This window comes from Miniopterus schreibersii (assembly GCF_964146895.1).
Source record: "Miniopterus schreibersii genome assembly, chromosome: 17".
NCBI lineage: Eukaryota > Metazoa > Chordata > Mammalia > Chiroptera > Miniopteridae > Miniopterus > Miniopterus schreibersii.
This window is the reverse complement of record NC_138117.1, coordinates 42,614,797-42,639,832: the sequence shown is the minus strand read 5'-3', so window position 1 is coordinate 42,639,832 and position 25,036 is coordinate 42,614,797. Positions and strand designations below refer to the sequence as shown.

General features: G+C 57.5%; 1 protein-coding gene across 1 annotated transcript in view; it reads left to right on the top strand.

Moving 5' to 3' along the window:
* Positions 1-22,607, top strand: part of LOC308547130 (maestro heat-like repeat family member 5) — a gene marked incomplete at its 3' end in the record, with an annotated part of 35,091 nt that extends 12,484 nt beyond the window's left edge. The window contains exons 13-29 of the mRNA XM_081116913.1: positions 39-134; positions 1,710-1,814; positions 2,981-3,116; positions 3,370-3,536; positions 6,891-7,040; positions 7,918-8,072; positions 13,944-14,103; positions 15,232-15,413; positions 17,765-17,902; positions 18,346-18,460; positions 19,203-19,346; positions 19,720-19,896; positions 20,469-20,624; positions 21,339-21,461; positions 21,568-21,670; positions 22,180-22,254; positions 22,510-22,607. Of these exons, the coding sequence (XP_080973039.1) occupies positions 39-134; positions 1,710-1,814; positions 2,981-3,116; positions 3,370-3,536; positions 6,891-7,040; positions 7,918-8,072; positions 13,944-14,103; positions 15,232-15,413; positions 17,765-17,902; positions 18,346-18,460; positions 19,203-19,346; positions 19,720-19,896; positions 20,469-20,624; positions 21,339-21,461; positions 21,568-21,670; positions 22,180-22,254; positions 22,510-22,607 (2,280 nt within the window). The remainder of the gene's footprint in view (positions 1-38; positions 135-1,709; positions 1,815-2,980; positions 3,117-3,369; positions 3,537-6,890; positions 7,041-7,917; positions 8,073-13,943; positions 14,104-15,231; positions 15,414-17,764; positions 17,903-18,345; positions 18,461-19,202; positions 19,347-19,719; positions 19,897-20,468; positions 20,625-21,338; positions 21,462-21,567; positions 21,671-22,179; positions 22,255-22,509) is intronic.
* Positions 22,608-25,036: the final 2,429 nt, after the last annotated feature.

The following is a 25,036-nucleotide window of genomic DNA, read 5'->3' as shown; positions in this document are numbered from 1 at the left end:
CTCGGTGGCCACCTGACTGGTGTATCGTCCCCACACAGACTCTCTACAACCAGACCTCAGAGGCGCTGGACCAGATGCTGCAGACCTTCATCACCCAGAACCCTACAGCGGCAGAGCTGCACTTCGTGCTGTCGGTGAGGTGGGGGTGGGCAGTACAGGGTGGGGGCACAGGCAGGGCTGGGCCAGAGGGTGAACCCAGGAGGGCATCCCAGAGGAGACAAGGCCTGAACGGGGTGGGGGGGGTGGGGGGGGTGGCCCAGGAGGCGTGAGGGCTGCCCCTTTAGGAATCACAGTGATTCGAGACAACTAAGGGGGAGGAGGGGCACAGAGGCAGGAGCAGCCAGGTGGTGCCTGAGCCTTAAATGCCACACTAAAGGGAGCTGGTGAGGAAACGGCCATGGCCCTGCCCGGGATCTTCCCTCCCACACCCCAGAGAACACCCCCTGCAACTGAGTGCCCAGCTGTAAGGGAGTCTCATGAGCCCAGCCCCCCACTCTTTCACCTACTGTCTGGGCAGGAGGGAGACCAGTCAGTAGGCAGTAACAGTATCCAGGGGCAGGGGAGGGCCCAGACAGGTCAAGGTCACTGGGGCTTCACCCTGATGGGGGCTAAGGGACAGAAAGGGGAGGGGAGGGGAGGGGAGGAAAAGGGAAGGGGAAGGACCCTGTAGGCAGAGGGCACACAGGAGCAAAGTGAACAGCACCCATGAAGACAGTGGGCCCATGCAGCGGTTCTGCATGGCCAGGGCATGGCCTGGTGTTAAGGGTGAGGTCAGGTCAGCAGGAGCTCCCGACCTGGGGGCACAGATGGAAGCTGGAGTGTGTGAGCACGGCTAGGAGTAAATGCCATCTGCATTTTCACTCACCTCAAGATGTAGAGTGGCAGCCGGATGAGCTGTCTGCCACTGGAGGAAGTCGCAGATGTCACAGGGCATCACCGGGGTACAGAATCCCCAAATACTGTTTACCCTCCTCCGATTTGAGAATCTACTCTGGTGATATATCGCCCTAACAAAAAGACTCAAATCTGGCATGAAACTGTCCACCACAGCTGTCTAATGGGCCTTGGTGCTCCTTTATAATTCTGTGCATTTTTGTGCACAGAAAAGCATTGCTCTGGAGAGGGGCGCATTGTGTGGGGCAGGCTAACAGCCAGGAGCCTCAGCGGGCTATGAGCTGCAGGGGTGCGCCAGCTACAGAAAGGGGAAAACTCCTCTGGGCGCGGGGGGCAAGGGACCAGGAAGGCTGGCAGGCGGAGAGGTGGAGGGGAGGGAGCGGAGCCCGAGCCCGAGCCCAGGGCGGGCAGAGCGGAGCAGAGCCGGGCGCCAGGGACGGAGCGAGGGGCCGGGGCCGGACAGAGGCGGCCAGGCCGGGGGAGGGCGGGGCCGGAGGGGCGGGGCAGGGCCGGCGGGGCGGGGCCGGCGGGGCGGGGCGGGGGCGGGGCGGGGGTGGGGCGGGGGCGGGGCCGGCGGGGCGGGGCGGGGGCGGGGCGGGGGCGGGGCGGGGGCGGGGGCGGGGCCGGCGGGGCGGGCCGGGGCAGGCGGGGCGGGGCGGGGCCGGCGGGGCGGGGCGGGGGCGGGGGCGGGGCCGGCGGGGCGGGGCGGGCCGGGGCAGGCGGGGCGGGGCGGGGCCGTGCGGGGCGGGGCGGGGCGGGGCCGTGCGGGGCCCCCGCCGCAGCGCCCCTGCCCTCCCGCCCCTTCGCCCCCGCAGCACCTGTACGTCTGGCTGGCGTCGGAGAAGGCGCACGAGCGGCGGCGCGCGGTGAGCAGCTGCATGGGGCTCCTCAGGTTCCTGAGCGACAACCTCTACCTGGACGTGAGTCCCGAGCTCGCGGCCCCCGCGCGCTGCCACCAACCGCGTGGGTCCCTGAGTGCCCTGCGGGGGCCGAGTGGCCCCCTTTCTTAGCGTCCGAGGAACCAGGCGGGGTGGGGACGGAGGACCGCTGAAGTCCTCCCAGCTGCGCTCTGGGCCCAGGCGCCCTGACCCTTGACCCTGGAGGCTGGGCTCCTGTCGGAGCGCCGAGAAGCCCCACCCCGAGCTCGGCTTCCCACCCGCGAAAGGGAGGAACGAGCCCTCCTCGGAGGGATACGGCGGGACTCCGGCGACGTGCGGCCCGTAAAGGGTCCGAAGCGCGCCCGCCCCCGACGAGGGCGCGCAGCGACGGCGCGGGCGCCCCGTGCGCCCTCCGCGCATCGCGACTCCCGCAGCTCCTGCGGCCCCGCTTGACCTCCGCCTGCCGCCGCCTCCCCGGGTTGAACCGACACCGGCCCGCGTCGGCCAAAATCCGCCCCAGTTCCTCAGGGGGCCTCCTGGGGGGTAAGGGGCTCGGTTCCTCCGCGGAGGCCTGGAGGGCGCGTCGTCCTGACGCGGGGGGAGCTGGGCGTCCCGGGGGAGCTCGCCGCGCAGGCTCCGGGCTCCCCGCTCCCCGCTCCGGGGACCCCTCTAGAGGGCGTCACGGTGGCTTCGGTTTACTCGAAGTCAGTCCCCACAGCACAGGACCGAGACCAGGGTAGGCCAGCGAGGCTCTCGCCTGGGGGGCCAAAACACAAAACACTGCAAACGAGACCGATATTTTAATGTGACGTTTTAAACGATAAACTCAGCAAACTGTGGCCCATGGGCTGCCTGCCTGTTGTAAGTAAAGTTTATGACAACCCGTCGGGATTAGGGTGAGACTAGCGAGGCGAAGTCACGGGAATGTAGTCCAACGCCGTCTTCGTTTACAATTTTAAAACATTTCATCCTGGGGTTTTCCCATTCATTCTGATTTTTCTAAGTATTACATCAAAACATTATTTTTCTTGACTTCTGAGCTTTTAGCCACCCCTTAAATTTTGCCCAAGCCCGAGTCCCAGCCCTGCCACATGACTGGAGGGTGTCCATTGTGACCCTGGCAGTACTGGCTAGGGTGAGGGTGTGGCAGGGTGGGGGCTCCATGGGTGGGTTCTGCCATCAGTGGTCCCCCTGCACTCTCCCCACAGCCAAAAGAGGACTTCAAACGGATTGGGCAGCTGATGGGCATGCTGGGGATTCTGTGCCAGGACCCAGACAGGGCCACCCAGCACTCCAGCCAGGAAGGGTTGGGCCATCTCTACCAGCTCCTGATGCGCCAGAGAGGTGAGTATCCGTGGGGCACAGCCTCTGCCAAACCCACACCAGCATTCCTGAACTCAACTCCCCCAGTCTGCCCAAACCTACCTCTAACTTCACACAGACCCCCAGGACCTCTCTGACTCCCATCCCCAAACTTGGGCACAGGCCTGACCCTGATTACCAATGACCCCACCCTAATTCCTGCCTGTCCCAACCTGGACCCCAAGCCCACATTTGCCCCACACTCACCCTTTCCCATTGCCTCCCTGGCCAGCAGAGGCTTCGCAGGTGAAAGAGCTGGTCCCCAAGCAACTTTCCCAAGCCAGCAAGGATGGCGCCCTGCTCTGGAGCAGCGGAGACCAGAAGGCCACTCCCCCTGCCCCCCAGGAGGCTGTGTTCCCAAAGGACCAAATCTTCCAGCTGGGCAGCCACCAAGTCATCAAGGTCAAAGCCCTTAGAATCGTGGGCAGGTCTGGGTGGGGGGCCGTGGCCATGCTCTGCTCCGACCCCCACCCCCACCCTCTTTGACATGGTTCTGGTGCTGACAGGGTAGCCTAGCTGGACCCAGGGGGTCAGCACCTGGGCCAAAGCATGAGTATTAAAACCTAGGCCAGGATCTCATCTACGTCTTTGGTGGTTAACTGAGAGCTTTGGGGGAAGCCCGGGCCGCTGGCCTGGGACAGGGGAGAGAGGCGGGCGTGGTTTGGAAGAAGGAGCTGGGGACAGACTCTGGGGCCAACAGCCCAGGCTTGAGTCCCAGCTCTCTCACTGCTTTTACCTTAGACAAGCCCCTTCTCTCTGATCCTCAGTCTTCCTCTGTAAAATGGGCAGAGTAGTGCCAGTGACATCCCAGCCTCCATGAGCACCCAATAAATGGCACTCTCAGGGCAGCTGTCATGGTAGGTGTCCTCTGAGGCACCATACGACATCCTCCCCTTTGAGTGTGATTCTTGCAGGTGAACGCTGCAGAAATGTTCCTGCTCTCCTCATTTTCACAGAAGCCTTTCTTAACCCTCTGAAGGCATAGCCTGTCTTTCCTCTCCCACTGTCATATGGTCTACCTCAGCCAGATCCTCCATGGTCAATGGCTTGGGGGAATCCAGTTGTTCCCCAACATCCCTTTCATGATCACAGTGAGATTCCGTGTCTTTGTGACAGTCCCTATCTGATTTGAATTGCATTCCTCTCTGGAGATGAGCGCGGCTGAGCACCAGGTGTGGCTGGGTGTGGCATGGATGGGCTGTGTTACATGGAGCCTCAAGTTCTGAGTGGGCAGTTCATGTTGTCTCTGACATGCTGGCTTCAGCTTGCCCGTTCTCGGTGTTAAACCCATAGCTAGTGAAGACCCTGCAGTTGGTGTGCTTGTCAGTCTCCCCCAATACACCTTGTGTACTCCAGCCCAGAAGCAGGTCTCGGCAGGACCTGGTGGTAGAGCCAGCTTCCGATAAACACCCATTCAGTTGAATCAAATGATGAAGTGACAGACACCAAGGGTTCTGAATCCAGTCCTGGCTGACTCCAAAACCCGAGCTCTCTGCAGCTGCAGCGAGCTGTCAGTGAGGCTGATCAGAAGAAGTTCAGTACAGAAGATCTAAAGCCCTGAGTGCATCAATTGTCTGGGCCAGATGGGAAAACCTGGTTTGGTTTCAGTTTATGCCAAAAAACCTGGGCTGGGAGTAGAAGCAGAACAGGAGAGGAGGGATCCTCTAGCCACCAGCTCAATGGGGACCAGTGGTGAAGGGACCCCAGAGCATTCAGGTCCTCAAGTGGACTGAGTTACTAGGAGCATAGTGTCCAGGACCCGAGAAGGGGCAGTCTGCCCCACTCTGCACTGCCCCTCAACATAGACAGTGGGTGTTTGGCTCTGGCTCTCCCTTGGGCAAGTGATAGTAACTGACAGGAGCACAGAGAGGGGAGAGGATGGGAGGGTCTTCTAATCAAGGAATGGTAGATCTGGGAAGATTTGGTGAACAGACCTGGGTTCTAGTCCCAAGTCTGTCCTTGATTGCCCATGTGGTCTGGATATACTACACCTTCATCACTACACTACCTTTATTGCCACCGTCACCACTATCATCACCACCACCACCATCTCTACCATCACAACTGTTATCACCACCTTCACCACTATCACCACCACCATCTCCACCATCATCACCATCAGCACCACCATCACCACAACAGTTATCACCACCTTTATCACCACCATCACCATCTTCATCATCATCACCACCATCACCATCATCACCACAACAATCACCATCAACATCAACATCACCACTATCACCACTGCCATCTCCACCATCACCATTATCCCCACCACCAATTCTGCATTACTGTCACCCCCATCTCACATTTATTATGCTCTGGGTTAAAGTAAGACATCTCAAAAGTATTTACCAATCCAGAGACTGTAGTATTCTAGGATTCTGAGTGTCTAACCACCATTCCAAGTTGAATTTTTTCACAAACATACTAAATACTAGAACTTTAACCAAAACTTGACATTTTAGAAAACAATTTTAAATTTGATGTTCTAACAAGATTTGTGTTAACCTAATATTCTTTTTAAAAAGTTAGTATAGACTACAAATAGTCCATTGAAGTTATTTTAACATCATAACAAACAACTAATAATCTAACATTCTCACAAAAATTTTGCCAAAATTTTAGAATAAGATTCTAATTAATATTCTAAGATGCATTATTGACCACTTATTTGTATATCTAATATACATACAAACATTATAACAGATTTTTTAAAATTTTAACAAATATCCTAACATTCAGAGAAACATTTTATTGTCCTTAATATTCTTGCAAAAATAATTTTGTGTCAGGCTTCCCAACTATCACTCTTTCACCAGCATTTTTCTAGCTCTAATTATCAGGTGCTCCAAGTCAGAGCCTTCCACAGACCTTTCTGGGGGAATGGAAGTGCCTGTATCTGCACCATCCAAGGCACCCACTAGCCATGTGTGGCTATGAGCAGTTGAAATGTGGCCAGTGCAACCAAGGAACTAAATTTAAATTTTTACTTAATTAAATTAAGTTTAAATAACTATATGTGTCTGGTGGCTACCATATTTGGCAATGATGCTCTAAGTCTTTCCAGAAAGGTTCCACCTGAACAGCCCGATGCCGACCCAGCCCTCCCTCTCAGAGATCCCACCCACCACCTTGCATTTCCCTGAGAACCTCATTATTACCCTGAGTAGCTAATGTCTGGTATTGAAAGTGACAGCCATCTCCCTGAACCTTTAGCTCCTGGGAGAATGTGGGCAGAGCAGGCATATTCGGGCTCCTGGGGAGGCCCTCCCGTGGGACAGGAGCCCTGGGTTCCAGACCCAGCCTGACCCCTCCTGGCCCTATCCTACACACGGTGAGAGTGGCCCAGGCACCTCTTTAAGCCTTGGGATCAGTCCAGGTGACCTTGAAGGTGGGCTGAGGCTAGCAGTGAGAAAGCCCATGCGATGAGGACTGGGCAGAAGAGGGAGGAGAGGAGGCTGCCCAGGCCACATGGGTGCTGGGACAAGCACTGGGGTCTGTCCTATGATGGGTGTGACACCTCCTTTCCTGCCCCTGGGCTGTGGTTGGCTCAGAGAGATGCACAGGCGATTAGACTGCATAATGGGGTACACGTGTTGGGGGACCCGGAAGGAGTAGCTCAAGAGTGTGGATGTGCTCAGGAACTTGACGCACCGGTGGCATGGGAGAAGGGGTACGAACAAAGGTGGGAAGTGGACCCTGGGGACAGGTGACCCACAGTGACGGCTGCCTCCACTCCTGCTGCTACAGGAGGTCACAAAGCATCTCACATTGGTGGAGCTGACCGACCTCATCTGGACGGCTGTCGAAGGCCTGGGCTCCACCAGCCCCTTCCGCGTGCAGGCGGCCGCCAACATGCTGCTCACTGCGGTCCAGGAGCACGGGGCCAAGCTGGAGACCGTGAGGGGCATGGGGAATCCACAGAGGGCCGGCCAGCGTGCGGCAGTGGGCAGGGGGATGGCCCGGCAGTCGGACCCAAGGGCTGGGGCCTCTGGGCCAAGGTGGTGGCCCTGAGCTTGAGCCTGATGGGGGAGACACAAGCCCCACCCTGATAATTCCGAGGGAGGGAGGAGGGGAGGTGTGCTGGGGCCCTGGGTGGTGTTTGCAGGGTCAAGGGGCAAACACCGGTGAGCGAGCAGTAGTGTGGGAAATGGGGAAGAAGGGGGCACAGCCAGGACCCTCCAGGAGACTCAGTTCAATGGAGGGAACAGACCCCAGACAGATGAGGACTGGACAGCACAGGAAATGCAAAAGCAGGGGAGTGCGCCCTGTGGGACGGTACCCCCACAAAGAGGGTGACTAATGCTAGGTCGTGCAGACAAAACCCCATGTGGGTGGTATTGGGTCTGGGCATGAATGGATGGGGAAGAGACGCCCAAAAGGGGAAGGGGGAGAGGCATTCCAGTCACCGGGAATAGCAGATGCCCAAGTGGCGTGTTCAGGAGATGAGGTGGGTGTGCCTGACCCTTCCAGGGCCTGGGCAACATTTAGACAGAGTTGGAAGACCTCAAATACCTTATGAAAGGTAGTGATACTGTCTCCCTCTCAGATGGGGACACCCCTTCTGACCAGATGTCCAGGGCAGGCTGCGCCTCCTCCCTCAGACCACCTTGGGCAGGCCTGTGTCTCCCCCCTCACACTCCTCACTCGGGAGAGGACCATGTCTAGAGGGGCTCCACGCTCAGCAGGGCAGGACCTTCCTCCCCCTGTAGGCTCCCCAGGACAGGCCTGGCTCCCCAGGCAGACCGACCCTCTCCCCCACACCCTCCCTGCACAGGTTGCCAACCTGGGCCGGGCCATCCACCTGCAGCTCCGCTCTGTCCGCATCCCCCAAGCCCAGGAAGATGCCCTGCATGTCATCACCCTGCTAGCCCGGAACCACACCCCCGAGCTGGTGGCTGCCTTCCTGGACTTCTCCATACCCCTGGACAGGTGCCCAGCCCCACCTTCCTTCACTACCCCCTGCCCACCCTCCTACCACCCCCAGTCGGGGCAGGGCCTACACCCCAGCTCCGCCCTCCTGCCTGTCCCGTCCCAGTCCATGAGGACTCCTTCAGGCCTGGGTGCAGGGAGGGAGTCCAGGACCTGCTCATTTATTGTGCACCTCCTGGGGCGGGGCTCTGCTCGCCTTTCATTCTATCCGTGTTCCACATAAAACACCCTGCCCAGCCTCAGCCACCTACCGCTCGTGGAGAGGGCTCCTGACGATCCCCCAACCACACCAGAGCCGCCTTCTCTCCTGCTCCTCCAAGGACCCCCTTCCCCCTACCTGCTCGTCAGTGGTCACCACAGCCCTCGGGGGTGGGACTGGCTTTCTCCCTAAAATCTCAGTTCTAAATCCCAGGTCCTCAGTCTACCACCGGCTACTCACCCACCACACCCCTGCCGAGGGTCCTTGATATAGTTCCTGGTCACAGACACCCTCTTGTTCCCTCCCCCGTCTGAATCTCAGGGGTTTCACTCTTTCCCTCACCCTGGCCTCTCAATACCTGAATCTCCTCTCTCCCAGAGGTCCTGTCCTCCATCCTTCCTCAGCCACTCACTCCACAGTCTTCCCCTCTCCTCAGTCATCTCCAATTTCCAGCATCCCTCCCCCTTCCAGACGCGGCCCACCTTCACCCCCAGGAGCCTCTGTCCTCGCAACCCCAGTGCCCTGCCCGCCCGCCTCACAGCCCCTCACCTGTCCTCATCTCCCTCCTGACCAGGGTGGATTCCATCTTGCAGTGCTACAGTCCCTCCCTGAGCACACCCCAAGCCCCTGGTACCCTCTGTAATACTCAGCGGGCAAAACCCAACTCCGCTTAAAGCTGGCTCCACCGGCCTCACGGCAGCCCGGCCGCAGCCTCGGGAAACAGCACACCACCACACTTTCAACTCCCAGCCACACACCTTGTGAGAACCAGCTGCATTTGCTCAGGCCACCCCTCTCCCCTCTCTCAGCCCCTACACCTTACCCACGCCCCACACTCAGCCGCACGCCCTCCTCTTTTGTGTCAGTAGTTTCTAGTTTATCAATCATGTTCACAGAATGTCAATGTAACATTTCTGCTTTATGAAATTTACTTATCTTTTAAACAGTTCTTGTGAATGTTTTCTGGGCACTTGAGAAGGTAGGTGCCCAGATGTGTATCCACAAGACGTGCCTTGATGGTGGTGTTTAGGTCGTCTGCGTCCTTCCTCATTTATGTTCGCGTTGATCTGCCTGGTACTGAGTGGTGTGTTCAAGTCTCCTGTTATCAATGTGTTTCTGCCTGTCTCCTTCCATATCCTGTAGCTTTTACTTCATAAAGGTGGTTGCCATGTTATTTGGTGCATAGTATTCATAAATGCTATGCTTGCTCTATGAATTGTGACTTTTAGCATTAGAAAGCACCCCACCTCGTGGTTAACACTTTGGGGGCTTGCATTCCACTTTGCTATCAGGATCACTGCCTCTGCTTTCTTATTTGTCCCCGTTTTCCCAGTACGCGTTTGTCTATTCTTTTATCTTAACCTTTCAGGATCCATTGTTTTAGGTGCCCTCATATATAGCATATAATTTGGTCTTGATTTGTGATCCAAATTTTAAATCTTTTTATTTTAATAGTGAGTTAATTCCAATAGATATCATATTTATTGATGGGACTGATGTGTTTTCTCTCAACTGTTGCAGCATTTTGTAATTGTGTATTTTGTTACATTTGCTGCATTCCTTTTTTTTTACTTTTTTTTTTAATCCTCACCTGAGGATATTTTCTCCATTGCTTTTCAGAGAGAGTGGAAGAGGGGGAGGGAGAGAGAGAGAAACACAGATGTGAGAGAGACACATCGATTGGTTGCTTCCCACACGTACCCCGACCAAGGCCCAGGATCAAGCCTGCAACCCGGGTCTGTGCCCGTGGCTGGAACTGAACCCAGGACCCTTCCGTCTACGGGCTGATGCTCTAACCACTGAGCCAAACCAGCCAGGCCCATTTGTTGCATTTCTTTTTCTATAAGATGTGCATTCTTTGGTCTTCAGGTGTGTGTATTTTTAATTTAGAAACGGTTCTGTTTGTTCTAGTTGTTGCCTTTGTACTCCTAACCTATTTTAATGCCCCTAGTCTCCTGCTTTATTATTTAACTTTTTAATATCTGTGTGTGTGTTTTCATTTTTACCGACATTCTTTAACTCCCACCCATTGCCCATCTAACCATCAGTGAAATTGCTCCCGCTTTCCTCTTTCTGGCTCTTATATCCTCCCATTTTTTCAGTTGCGAATGTATACTTTATCAAAATTTGCAGTCTCGTCATCCAGCCTCATCCCCGCCTTTGTTATTGTTGTGTACACATGCTCGGCCCAGTCCCTCTGTGACGTTATCTGGTCATCCCTTAGCTGCATGAAACTCATCTTCCAACAAGTTACTCAAGAAGGGCTCATGGCTCCAGAACCCCCTCCCCCACTTCTTTATGTTGAAAGTTGTTTTTGTGGAGGACAGCTTGTCTGAATATAAACTCCTTGGTTCGCACTTCCTTTTATTAAGTGTTTTATAAACGCTGCTCAGAGATAGCCTTGTTCTATATTCGAAAACTCTGATAACAATAACTTGTTTGCCTTTGTAAGTTATATGCTCTTTTTGCAGATTTTTTTTCTTTGTCTTTGAAATTTAATATTTATGCTAAGAAATGTCTCAGAGTTGGTTATTAATTTTCCCAGGTCCCAGTGGGTTCCTTGAATGTGTAGATTTAAGAATTTCGTTGTTGTTGTTTCTGCAAAGTCCTCTTGGCTATAGTTTTAAGTGCTAGTTCTGTTCCATCGCTGTTTGGCTGCTTCAGAGAGGCCAGCGACTCAGATGCCCCTCTCCCCTTACCCTTCATTTCCACTACTTTCTCTCTGATCCTTCTGACTTCTGCCTTAAGCTCACGGTCACTCTCTTGGCTGTTTTACTGCTTTCCCAAATGCCCCTTATTAAATTTTCATTTGAGTCTTATCTTTCTTGGGCACATTGTATTTTTTTCTGAGATAATTTTGTCATTTCTTCCATCTCTTTCCTGAATTCAGTCAACTTTTCCTTTCTTATTAGAGGCTTTTTTATGTGCCCTTTTTTAAATTTATAATCCAAGGTAGATGTTCCTATCTTTAAATGCTTGCTTGAGTGCATTGAACTGCCTTTGAAGTGTCCTCTTACAGCTTTGTCTGCATCGTGGTGGTTTTCAGGGGAGAGTTCCCTCATTTGATGTGTGTTGATTTTGTCTTCTGATTTCTTTGCAAGTACTTGATGGATCTGTTCATTCTGTTCCTGTTCACATAAAACACTATTGGAGCTTTTTCTAGAATTTCAAGTTCAATGGCACCCTCTTCTGTCAGTACAGCAAAATCCAGAAAACTGTAGATTTTTGGTTTGGCAGTAGGTGAAAGGGTCACCTGTCCTCCAGTGTTCTGGGTTCTCTTTTCTCTTTCAGGCCCTTAAGTGTTTCCCTTTTGTGTCTTTCCCTTTCACCACGTAGTTTCCCAAAGGGGACTTCTTTCTTTTTGCTTTTTTTCTCTCCCCAAAGCTGTGTATGCTGAAGACTGCCCTTCAGACTGGACACACCTCTCTCCAGTCCTTAGCAGCCATCACCTCCTGGTGGGGTAAGGAAGGCACAGTGGATTGGCACTTTCCTGCTCGTAGTCAAGCTGGAGTTCGGGTGTTCTCCCAGGTCACAGCTTTGGGTCATCTTACTTTTCCCTTCTTCCTGCTCTGTGTTGTTTCTCAAGGACATTTTGAACGGTGGGAACCCAGGCAGCCATCGCGGTCTCCCGCTGCCCAGTCTCATCCGGATTATCTCTGTGTTGAAACATATTTCTGACTTCCTCCGTCCTCAGAAGCATCTTCCACTTTCCAATGTCCATGCAACAGGAGTGCATGTGACATGGGAGATGCCTTACATCTGGCTCTATGTAGCGTCTCGGCCACCTGGGGGAACTACCAGCCTGAGGACATTTCACATTTAAACTCTCTGCTCGAGCTTTGTTGGGGCCACACTGGTGGTGTGAATCAGACCCCAAACAGATTTGTGACTCAGATCCTTAGGAGAGCCTCTCCCCACCCGCCCAGTGTGCTGGTCGAGGCACACAGGTATCCTTGTTGTGTTTCTCTGTGTGGCAGGCATTTCCTTTTTTCGCATTTACACTATCGAGGCAGCCCTTGGGGCCCCAGCTCTAGGATGGGGTTATACACCCATATTGGATCATTTTTCTTTCTTGGAAGTACAGGAAATAGTACGGTGGTATCCTAAAAGTGTAAACAGAAACTAGTGTGTAAACTTCCAATATTCTTTTATCTGGCTTTTTTTCTTAACATTGAGTGTACAGGGCTCCTCCTAGCACGTACCATATAGTTGGAGGCAGGCCCCCCCCACCCGAGCTGCATGGCTCCCCTAACAGACTCAGGTCCGTGCCCAGTCCCCTTTCTTGCTGAAGCCTCCCTGACTGCCCCACTCAAAATCAGCAGCACCAGGTGCCCCTCCCGCTCTGCCCTCCCCTGCCCGGCTGTCTGCACTTAGCACCTCCTATACCCTGCTTGCTGCAGGCTGTGGTGGTCACTCCCACTATCGGGTTTTTGCTGGCTCTGTCACTGCCGGGTCCTCTGGGAGGTACCCTATATGTGATAGTGCTTAGCACACACACTGACTGACAGATGCCCATAGGGAGCAAAATAGAAACCTTGGACCCCTGGGAATCTTGCGCCTGGAGAATCATCTCACTTAAGCCCCTAAAGAGGGGAACTGACGTCCCCAAGGTCACACCGCCAGCACAGGCAGAGCGGGGATTTGAGCCCAGAACCTTCTGACTCCGAAGGCCCCCTCTTCCCAGATGGTTAGTGACCACACTTGGGGATCTCTCAGAGTCCTCTGAGCTGTTATGCCCACCCAGCCCAGGGTCATATGGGACAGGGGTGGCCTCCCCAGGGCTCATGGGTGGCCGCCCATTGGGTCTGCCTTAAAGCTGGGGATCAGAGCCCATCCAGTTCACCCACTATGGCCCTCCCAGCCCCCACACATCATTCCAGAGTCCCTCCCACCCTCCAGCCCTTTCCACCCAGCACTCAGGCCCGAAGACCACCTTGCACAGAAAACAGAAGGCTGTCAATCACCTATATCTTGGGAGCCCCAATGCCCCCTGCCTCTCCCAAGTCTCAGAGGGCCACGCCCTTGGACTGATGGAAAGGCCATAGGATTATGCAGGCCTGGCCTCCAGTCCTAACTCCCCAGTTCTAACACAGAGCCCTGGGCACATCCTTTCTCTCTCTGGTCCTCAGTTTCCCCATCTGCAGAATGGACTCTGCAAAGCTCTGCACATGCCAGTGATGGTCCCTCACTTGACTCAAGTTGGGCCTGGGGGAGCTGAACCCCAACAAACCCAGGTCTAGGAGGAACTAGCCAGAGCAAGCTTCTATGAGGAGGAGACTTCAAGGCGAGCCCTAAAGGCAGAGTGGAAATAGGCCAGTGAGGAAGAGTGCTCCAAGCATAAGAAACGATAATATACGAAGGTCCAGAGGCAGGAGAGGAGGGAGGACAGGCAGGGGCTGGAGGCCAGAGGGAAGGAGTCAGAGGGTGACAACTTTGAATGCCAGCCCGATTTGTCCTGCCAGTACTTGGGAGCCACTGAAGGTGACAGAGTCAGAGTCTGCAGCTGGAGTAAGGAGGGCCTGGAGGAGAGACCCTGAAAGTGGGGAGATCCAGGAACAGGGACCCAGGGCATCTCCCATGTCCCCCCGGCCATGCCACTCCAGGCACCTGAGGCCCTGGTCATGGCGGCACACTAGCAAGGTTGAGCCCTCACAGCCCTTCTCTGCCCACAGCCACGCCTTCCAGTTGTGGAGGGCACTGGGGGCTGAGCAGCGTGGGAGCCGCCTGGTGCTGGCCACGCTGCTTGCATGGCTGCAGGAGAGGCCCCTGCCCCTCGGTACCAGCAGCAGCGGCCCCCAACCCAAGGAGAAGACCTACCTGCGTTCACTGGCCGTGAGTCTGCCACCCCCAGAAGCCACCACCCACTGCCACTGGGCTGAAGCAACTTCATGTGGGCATTCAGTCAGATATCATGGTGTCTGGGAGCCCACAGTGTGCCAAGCCCGGGGAGGGGGGACACCCAGCCCTGCCCAGCCTGGCCTGAAAGAGAGGCCTACAAGGCCGCCCAGCCAGGGCTGACTGCATGGACCGGGCCAGGCCCAGCTCCCACCTCCTGGCCAAAGATTCCGGACCCCTCCCGAGCCTGTTTCCCCTCAGTGAGGTGGGACGTGGTGTCCTGCGGCACACTCAGGCATATGGTGTAGAGGCAAGACTCAGGACTCACTGTGAGGACAGTGTGGAGGCAGAGGGGCTTCGGGCCAGGTTCAGGCGGAGAGGCGGGAGTGGCGAGGCGGGCTTGGGCTCTGGGGGTTGTAGATTCTGGAGGAATCTTAGAGGCTGCCTCCTGCAGCTCCCCCTCCTATAGGAACTGCCCTGCCCCCAGCTTTCTCCACACGCCGAGGCTCTGCTTACACAGCGCCAGGAACAGGGAGCTCACTTCCTAACATGCCAGCCCATCCTCTTTGGCTGACTCTGATGAGGCAGCAGCTGTGCCCCACTCCTGGTTTTTTCCAGGCTGAGACCTCCCCCTGCCCCAAAGCCCCCTGAGCAGCAGCCCAGAGTACACACTCCCCTCCCTACCTGAAGCCACCTAGACATACTGCATACATCAGAGGCCTGACAGCTGAACCTGGCAGCAGAAGGGAAGTCCTACCCTTTCCCCAGCACCGCCCAGCCCAGGGCTGGAGCCAGCCTCCCTGTCGACACCACACAGCAGCATGGGTGAGCAGGGTGGCCTTCCCTGCATCCAGCCATGCCCCAAGTCCCTGCCTTCCCCTTGTTACGGTTGCTCCCTCCTTCCCCTCGAGAACATTCTGGACCGAATGCCACTATAAGCACAAGAGGCAATAGCTGTGTGAGCCGGCAGAGGCAGGCCTGCGGGAGGGGCATCTCAGGGGCTCGGTCCCCGTGAGCAGGGAGGGAGAGGCGTGGTTGGACGTGGGTCTGATGCACAGCTGGTCAGCAGACCGGGCCCCGGGCTCCAGGTCTCGGGTGCTTCAGTAGCCCCTGCCGCCCCGCCAGGCCACGAACACGCTCCATAAGCTGCAGTCCGCCCGAGAGTTCAAGAAGCCGGTGCAGGAGGCCTACCCGCAGCTCCTCCTGGCCCTCCTCACCCAGATCCACTACATCTTGGAGCTGCGCCTGCCCAAGGAGCCCCAGCCCGAGCAGATTGCCCAGGAGGCGGCCGCGCCCAGCCCCCAGAGGTAAAGCATCTGCAGGACCTGCCGCTGAAAGATGCTGTGTTTGCTTCCTAGGGCCGAGCAACTAAGGGCCACAGTAAGCAGCCTAAAGCAACAGCACTTATTCCCTCACAGTTCCAGGGCTAGAAGTCCAAGGTGTCCACAGAGCCATGCTCCCTCTGAAACCTGTAGGGAGACTCCTTCCTGTCTCTTCCAGCCCCTGGTGGCTCCTGGCCATCCTTGAAGTCCCTTGGCATGCAAACCATCACTGTCATCCCTGCCTCCCTCACCACGCGTCTCCCGTTTCTCTGTCCCGATATCCGCCTTCTTATAACAACACCAGTCCTGATGGATTGGGGCCACTTTAATTACCTCTTCCTAGCTTGATTCCATCTGCAGAGACCGTAGTTCCAAATAAGGCCACCTCCCCAGGTACCAAGGGTAGGACTTTGACATCACTTTGGGGAGGACACAGTCCAACCTTCCAAACCCCATCTGAGGCCAGCGCAGTGGCCGGCGTGGAGAGCACCCAGGGGGCAGGCATGTGTCCCATTGACTTGTCACCAGAGGATGCTCAGCAGCAGGGACACTCAGCTGGCACATAGGCTCCACAAGACAACACTTGCCATATTTGCCACACCTTCCTTGAGTGTGGTCCTTTCAGGGATTCTGTAAACAGATGTGTCCCCCATTTTACAGACAGGGAAACTGAGGCTCAGAGAGGGTCAGAGGCTTCCCCTGAGCCCCACAACATGTCCGTGTGTCCCTGAGCTAGAGCCCATAGCACAGCAGGGGCATACGCCTGGCTACTGCCTGGTCCCTGGAGGCAGACACCCTTCTGGGTCACCCATGAGAGTCACGGGACCCCGGTACATTTGTGCTGATGTCATGGATGGTTGCCGGCCTCCACCCTGCCTGACAGCGTGGATGGGACCTGTGTGGGAGGGTCAGGCCTGCTGCACACAGCTGAGGTGTGGGCTGGCGGCCTCGGCTTCCCTCTGCACCAGCTCGCGTCTGGAGAAATCCAATAAGCAAGTCTTTAAAACCGCGGGGGCTGGCTCTTTTCATTTGTTTGTATTATGATGTACTTCACGCAATTTGTCAGTTTTAACAGCTCTCCCCAAGGCATGGCACTGAAAAAAAATGTCACTTCTTCTCACATTGCTTCTCAATTCAAATGTGCATCAAGTTCCTTTTCCAGTCAACTCACCCGTGCAGAATGCACAGATCTCCCCTAATCAGCTAATAAAATGTCCTCCTCCCAGAACTCGGCGGGAGGGGAGAAAGCTGCTAGGCACAGCGTCAGTGCCTTGGCTTCCCCCACCCACGTGGGGCCGACAACCGACCTCTCTCACCAGAGCCGGGCAAGAGTCCCGAGAATGCCCAGGTCAGACCACATGGTCTTCCTGGACGCCCTGGTGGGCTGCAAGGACAGGCAATCATGAAACCAGAAGCTTCCAAGAGTTGTCACAAGGGGAACAAGCCACCACTCTTCCCCAAAGTCCCCTTCCCCTGAAATGGTCCTCACTCTGTAGCTGAGACCAATGACCTGGAAATTGCTGCCTTTTAAGTGGGGCGGCTTGGAGCAAGATGACAAGCCAGCTGGCATTTGGGTTGGCACCACAGGGACTTCCGGGGAGAGGCGTTTCATTCTTTGACACTTGGCTTTGCAAACCTGCTCAGCCCCTGCCTGGTGGGAGCCGACAGCCTCGTCCTGGGGTTCACTCACACATCCAGAGTGATGCAACCAGGCTCAGAGTAGCCTGGATGGGGATGGGCACAGAACGGGGTGCCCTGCTTTTTGTGGGCCTGCATTTCCGGGACCTGTACCTGCAGCCTCCATCAAGGCCGGGGCCAGTGGCCATGACGTCACAGTGCTGGCTTGGAGCCAAGGGTTGGGTTCAGCTCCACTTCTGCTGCCCCTGGCAAGGCTGTGTGACCAGGACAAGGCCCGGCACCTCGCCAGACCGCTTCCTCCTCTGTAGGGAGTGCGGCTGCACAGGGTCCCCTTAGCCAGTGCAGGGGCGACGCCTGGAGTGATACCTGGTTGCTGGCTAGCACTAGTCGCCATGCTTCATGCCTGGCGCTCTGTTGCGCATGGAGTGCACCTGTGGAACCTGGCTTCTCTCAAGGCAGAGGAGTGTCAGGAGTTGCGGATGGACCTTCTCTGGGCTTCCATGATGCCACCCAGTCCTGGGCTCACCTCACACTCCCCCCATGCCCTCTCTGGACTCTTAGCCCTGCATTTAAAGGGACCCCCTCCACCCTGTGACTCAGAAAACTGATCATTTCTGTGAACAAGAGCGGGAATAAATGGGACGTCAGGCACCCCCCAGGGGTAAGACCTTCCCCGTGACCCCCTCTGCCCCCTGCAGCATGTCACTGGAGGCACTGAGGAGCTTGCTGTCTTCTACGGGGCACTATCAGGACTTTGCCCACCTGGAGCTGCAGGGCGCCTGGGACCTCTTCACCACCATGGACACCTACCCACAGGGTGTGGGCCTCCTGGCCAGGTAGGGACAGGGACAGGCGGGAGGGTTGATAGGTCGCAGTGACCCTCAAGGCCGGCCTATGCAAACAGTCCCATGGACTCATACGTGTGCACATAGGCCCTCGGGCATGAAAGACGTGTGCCCCCGTGCCCGTCATACCCATGCACTGGGAACCGATGGTTTCAGGAGTCTCCCCCAGACCCCACCCAAGCCTGAGGCCTTTTAAGGGATAAGGGCAGTGCCTGCTCTTCTCTCAGCCCAACTCCCCAACTCCCAGCCCAGGTCTGGCACCCAGTGGCTACAGAGGGACTGGAAGCTCACTCTAAGGGATGGTGCCCACACTCAGTGACACCTCCAGCCACCTGGCCTGGGTTGGGTTGGGTGGTGACGGGAAGGTGGGCATGGGCTTTTCTGTGAGCCCAGGACCTGTCACCCTGTCCCGCCCTTCGTGCCCCACCCCCCAGGGCCATGGTGCAGAGCCCCTGTAGGCAGATCAAGGCAGTGACCCGCCAGCTGCTGCCCAGCCTGCAGAGCCAGGAGGAACGGGAGAGGAAGGTGGCCATCCTTATCTTCAATGAGGTAGGCTCTGGGCGGGGCAGGGGCCCCTCAGAGACAGCCTCCAGCTGCCTCAGCACCCCATCAGGACCCACACCAGACCCCTGGTGACGGGCTGGCCCACCCAACAGACCCCTCCTTCCCACACTAGGGCTCCTGGCTGGATCCCCCACCTCTCAGGTCCCCTGCAGGACTGAGGGACACTGAGTATAGGTCAGGCACACCTGGCTTGAAATTCAGGCTGCCCTCCCCCCTTGGACCTGGGTCCACCCCTGGGACTGTGAAGTTGGAAGGTGGTGGTTAGAAGCAGACAGGCGCTGGGCGTGGCCCAGTTTGCAACTATGAGCTGGGGACGACGCAGGGAGTGGGGGGCACATGTCATTTCTATAAGGACATCCATAGGGAGAAACCCAAATCAAAGCCTGGTGCTTCTCCTTTCTGCTGGCAGGAATGTCTGGGTCACCCTCCTGGGCTCTGTCCCCAAGGGGCCTATGAGCCAGGCTGGTGAGGGACATTGGCCCCAGCCTCACTGTGAGGCCTCAGGCAAGGCCCTCCCCCCCACCCCCGAGCCTCAGTTTCTCCAGCTACACATTGAAGGGCTGAACCAACCTGGAGATGGGTTTCAAATACTTGTTAACCAAGATACCCAGTGGGTGCTGGTCAACCACCCCCCAACCCCGAAACTCCTGCCAGACCCTGGTCCCAGATCCCCATTCCTGGGCGAGGGTGCCAGGCCTGAGCTGCCTGCCCTTGGGGGCCACCCCAGTTCCTCTACAGCCCCACCCTGCTGGAAGTGCTCTCCGAACAGGAGGCCCTGATCATGCTGGCCCAGAGCATCAGGGACCCCAGCCCCGAGGTCCGGGTGCTGAGCCTGCAGGGCCTTGGGAACATCCTCTTCCAGCCCGAGAAGGTACAGGCACCCCCACCCCGAAAGGGTGGGGCATGGGGTGTAGACAAGGAGCCCTGGGTTAGAATTCCAGCTCTCTCCTTTCCAGCCGTGTGGTCAGGGACACATGACTGTGCCTTTCAGCTTCCTCATCTGTAGAATGAGGCTGGGTTGACCTTTGGCAGGGTCATGGGCTTGGTGACCACCTCCACCTTGTCCCCTCCAGGCCCCGAGGTGGGTGCGGGGCAGTGCAGGTGTCCAGGCTGGGTTGGGGTCTGGGGAGGGACATCGCAGGGAGAACCTGAGTTGGTTCTGGGTCCAACCAGCAGGGTAGGGGTGGGGGGCACAGGGACAGTCTGTCCTGGCACCCCTGGCCCACCGCCCCTGCCACCCCCAGGGAAGCCTGCTACGTGAACAGCTGCTGCCCTTCCTCAACGGCTTCTTCCAAAATAGCGAGCCTGTGGTGGTACGTGTCATGGGCACAGTGTCCAACGTGCTGCACTGCCTGGGAGCATACGGCCCGGGGGCCCAGAGCCTTACTGTTGCAGTCAACACCCGCTCCTTCTTTGATGACGTGAGTGTGCCCCCAGTGGGGGCGGGGCACCCCCTACTCAGGCCCCTCCTGGGCCCCGTTCCTCGAAGGCAGGGGGAATCCCAGCTGGCCTCCAGAGAGGGCAGGGAGATGGAGGCTCGGGGCCCTGGGCGTGTGCCGGCTCAGGCAGGCCGGGCGGCACAGTGGCCGCCAGGTGGCGCTTGCTCTTCTCCACGGGCCTGAGCCTGAGCTCAGTCTCCAGCCCCACCAGGTCCACACCTTCCTAACTGGTCTTCATGTTTCCAAAGACTATTTTCCCTTCTCTGGGAAATTAGGAGATAAGTCCACCACCATTATACACTCGTGACACTCGGGTTGTCAGGATGATTGTGAGTGTGAGAGCAAAGATTTTAGCCCTTGAGGGGGCCTGGGAGCCACCCCAGGAGCCCTGATGGAGAGGCAAGGCCCTGCCCTGGGTTCACCGGGCCTGGGTGATACAATCCTGCTGAGGGAACTGAGCCCCATCCCCACAATGGGGTGGGAAGGTTCCAAGTTGGGTGGAGGCAGGGCCGCCAGGCAGGTTTAGCTGTGACTCAGCAGCCCCTGTCTTGCAGGAGCGGGATGGGATCCGAGCGGCGGCCATGGCACTGTTTGGGGACCTGGTGGCAGCAATGACAGGCAGGGAGCCCAGTAGCCTGCGAACCCAGGTACACCAAAGCATGGTGCCCCTGCTCCTGCACCTGAAGGACCGCTGTCCGGCTGTCGTCACGGTCAGTGCCTGCTAATGGGCCTTTGCCCTGGCAGGGCTGGAGACCCACAGGTGGCCAGGGATCATTGGGCTGGGGGTCTGCAGAGTAATGGGTTCCCCTGGGGCAGCAGGTTTGGCTCCTGCATTGGTTTCCCTCTCCACAGTCTGCCTGCCTCCCCATGTGCACGCACACACACACGATCGTCTGCTCTCCTGTGTGCACATACATGCATGCACACGTGTACACATGCAGCTGTGCCTTCTGTCCAAGCAAGACCCAGTTTCTTTTGCTCACTGCTATGTCCCCAGCACCTGCTACATGGTGGGGGACTCATATTGTTCACTGAACCTCTTGAAATATGGATGGAGCCCTACTATGTGTCAGCCTGTGCCCCACTCCCAGACCATTAAGACAGCTCAGCCTTCCTGAAGCTCCTGGCCACTGGGGAGGTGAACAATAAGCACCCAGTTCCAAAACAAATGGGAGAGCTGCCTTCAGTCCAACCTGGGGCCCCAGCGCCGCAGCCTGGCAGCCCGGGCTTCCTCAGGGGCCAGTGAGGTGCCAGGGTGGATGCAACCAGGAGAAAAGTCAGGGAGGAGGACTGCTGGCAGTGGAAGGAGCCCAGGACGGATGGCCGCACCATCCCTGGGGCTTCCACAGACCCCACCCTAAGCCCTGGTCCTCTGGCTCAGAGACCCCAGGTAGCGGGTGACCCCTCCCTCGCTGTCCCTGTAGCAGGCCAAGTTCGCCTTCTACCGCTGCTCGGTGCTGCTCCAGTGGCATCTTCCACACACCCTCTTCTGCACACTGGCCTGGGAGAGGGGCCTCAGTGCCCGCCACTTCCTCTGGTCCTGCCTGGTGAGGGGCCTGGGGGTGGGGTGGGGGGCCCTGGGCTGCAGCTGGGAAGGGGAGGTGGGTGAGGAGCTAGCCCCAGTGAATGACAGGCATGCCGTCCTCTGGCCAGATGACCCAGAGCCAGGAGGAGTTCAGCATCCACCTGTCACAGGCCCTCAGCTACCTGCACAGCCGTCATCACCACATCAGGACCTGGGCAGCACTCTTCATTGGTGACTGGGGGTGACTGGGCTTTGGGAGCACCCAGGCCTGCCCCACCTGAGCACCCTGACCCTCACCAGCCTTGTCCCTCCCACCTAGCACCGGCCACACCACAACTAGACCTCAGGGCCCACTAGCAAGAGAGAAAAGGTGGCCCTGGCAGGTGTGGCTCAGTGATAGGAGCATTGGCCTACGCACCAAAGGGTCATGGGTTTGGTTCTCAGGCAAGGGCACGTACCTGGGTTGCAGGTTCACTCCCCACCCCCAGGCGGCATGTGCAAGAGGCAAACCAGTCCATGTGTCTCTTTCACATCTATGTTTCTCCCCCTCCCTTCCACTCTCTCTGAAGAGCAATGGAAAGAATATCCTCTGGTGAGGGTTAAAAAAGAGAGAGAGAGAAAAGGGGTGGGTTGGGGCCTTAGAAGGGCAGGAGTGGGTCTGAGCCCCCAAAGAAGACAGGGAGGCCCCACCCACCTATGAGCCCCATCCCCTGGCCAGCATGCTCTCCTCTGTGGAACAGGTTATACCATCTGCTACCACCCCCAGGCTGTGTCTCAGGTGGTGAATGGTGCAGATGTGAAGCTGCTGTTCTGCAGTAAGCAGCCCCCTCCCTCTGCCCACCCACTTGTCACAGGCTCGCCCACTCCACCTAAGGCTACGGGTGGGCGCCTCAGTGAGAGGGGCCCGAAGTGGGTGGTGTTGGGGATGGAAGCCCCCAGGCATAGAAGGTGGAGGGGGTGGGGCCCAGGCCCATCCTGCCGCCCCCATCCACCCCAGGGAGCATGAGGCCCCCTCCCTCCCCATGGGCAGTGCTGGGGGTCTTCTCTGACTAGTTCCTCCTCTCCTGGAGCTTTTGAAAACCTCAAGAAGGACCTGGAGCCGGGCATCCGGGAGTTCGCCACCAGGCAGCTCAGCTTCCTCGGAGAGTTAGCAGCCAGACAGAAGTGACCTCTGCCCCCTTCCTCACCTGCCCGCCCCATGCCCACCACCTGTCAGCCTGGCCCCATCTGCACAGAGCTTGGTTGCTTAACATTTTTTCATTTGAAAGAAAGATCTAGATTCAACAAAGAAGTGTCATGCCCATCGGCTCCCTGCCCACTAGATTCAACAAAGAAGTGTCATGCCCATCGGCTCCCTGCCCACCCACCCCTGGGCCCCCAGGGGACTGAAGCCAGCCTAGGAGACAGACAGGAAGGGGTCCCATGGCCCGATGACCCTCTCCACCCTCACCTCCATCCCCCTGACACAGTCAGGGCTGGCACCCGGGTGGGCAGCAGAACCAGCCTGAGCCCAGGGTCAGACCTTCCCACAGGGGCCCGGCCACCTGGCTGAACTGTGCGGCCTCGGCTCTTCCATCTATAACATGGGTAGCAAGAACTTCCTCCTGAGGCCCACCTGACCTTCAGCCTGTCCTTCCCTCTCAGCCTTGGTTTTCCTACACGTGAAATGGGCAGTGTGCCCTCCCCTGGCCTCATCCCAGGCTCTCTCTCTCGGACCAGACCAGGCTGCAGCCCCTCTAGCAGTGTCCTCCAGCCCACCCTGCCCACCTGCCATTCTCTCCAGTGCCCACAATGCTCCTCCACACCTTAGCTCAGGCCACTCCTTCCACCAAGAGCCCCTCTCCACTGGCACTCACCTTGGTACCTCTAAGGCCCCATCCTTAGAGGACCAGTCTACATGTCCCCTGCCCCCAGCCCCTCATCAGCTCCTCCTATGGCTGGACAAACTCCTAGCCTGCCACCCCCACCCCCTCAAGGCAGGGATGTGGCCACATGGGGATGGCACAGGGAGGCCCCACCACTTGGATGGTGGGTTAAAAAATACAGCGACCCTCCTGGAGAGCACATGTTGTGTCCTGAGATGTGTTCAGGGAACAGAGGAAAAAAACATTTGGTAGAGCTGGCAGCCCCCTCTCCTCCCAGGAGCCCAGAGAGGACCAGGGTCTGTGCCCCTTCCCACCCGCCACCTCATCCCTCCAGATGGGGCCTCCCGGGGAGAGGCTGTGCAGTGGCTCAGCCTTTACACAACGGCCCCGTCTTGCCCACTGACCCCCCTCTACTCCAGTCCCTGACCTGAGGCTGGGGGCGCCCTCCTTTGGGACCAAGGAGCTGGGGAGGAGGGGTCCCCTTGGTCCAGCCTAGTGGTGTGGTGTGAGTGGGGGTGCCATCTCCCTTGAAGGGTGCTTCCCTGGTCTTGCCCACTGGCCGCCCCCAGGTGCCTCTGGGCAGTGGGTGGGCAGGCATCCTCCATGCTGCCCTCCAGCCCATTTTCCCTCCTGAAAATCAGGTTTAGTAAAGCCTGGAGCTGGGTGGGTTCCTGGAGCCAATGGTGATTGGACAAGCCCCTTGGGGAAACTGAGGCTCAGAGAAGCTGAGTCTGGCAGTGAGGAGGAGCCCAGTTCCTACCTAGTGAGGTGGCCAAGCTCTGCACAGCCAAGCACATGGCAACTGGCCCAGGCCACAGCAGGCCAGGGAATGGAGAGATCAGGCCTGTGTCCATGTCAGCCACCCACCCAGGGCCCCCAGCAAGGTGCAGCCCCGGCACTCATCCTTCCTGGGCCCACCTCCTCCCCTGGAAAAAGAAGTGATGACCTGGGGAGCTGAGAAAGCCCCTATCCCAGAATGGGTGCAGGGTGCAGGGTGTGAGGGAGGGGCAGGCCAGGTGGGGCCATGAGGGGGAGGCCAGGCAGGTGGGTGCAGGTCGGAGGTGGCCTGCATGCAGAACCCAGCACTACAACTCCTACCACAGCCAGCAGGTCCCAACGACAAGGAGAAGGGGTCAGTAAAGTCCTCTGGGGGTATCCAAAGGTGAGTGACAGTGCCCAGGGAGCAGAGGCCCTGGGTGGCACCACCTCCAGCCTTGCCACTCCCAGCCCACCAGACTAGCCCCGGTCCCTCCCCCAGCTGTGTCCCTGTCCTCCAGGAACCTTGTCCTCAGTCCAGAGAGGGCCGGCCCCCAAGTCTGCAAGACCCACACACAAGAGCACTGAGGCCAGGCACCCTGCACACACACTCAGGCCCACTCACCCACGGGTGCCCCAGGGTCACCCTCTGCCCTTCTGGCATCCCATCCCTGCCCTGGGCTGATGGGATGGCATTGTCCCTCCACCCTAAGCCAAGTCAGCCACCATCAACTGCTCCCTTCTGGTCCTCTAAGGCTGAGATGAGGACACCTAGTGGGGCAGGACAGGGCAGTCACCCACTGGACAAGACCCCAGCCTTGCCTGGCCGGGCATGGCTCAGCGGTTGAGCGTCGACCTAGGATCCAGGAGATCGGGGTTCGATTCCCGGTCGCAGCTGATCAATCACTCTCTCATCATTGCTGTTTTTCTCTCTCCCTCTCCCTTCCTTTCTCTGAAATGAATAAAGACATTAAAA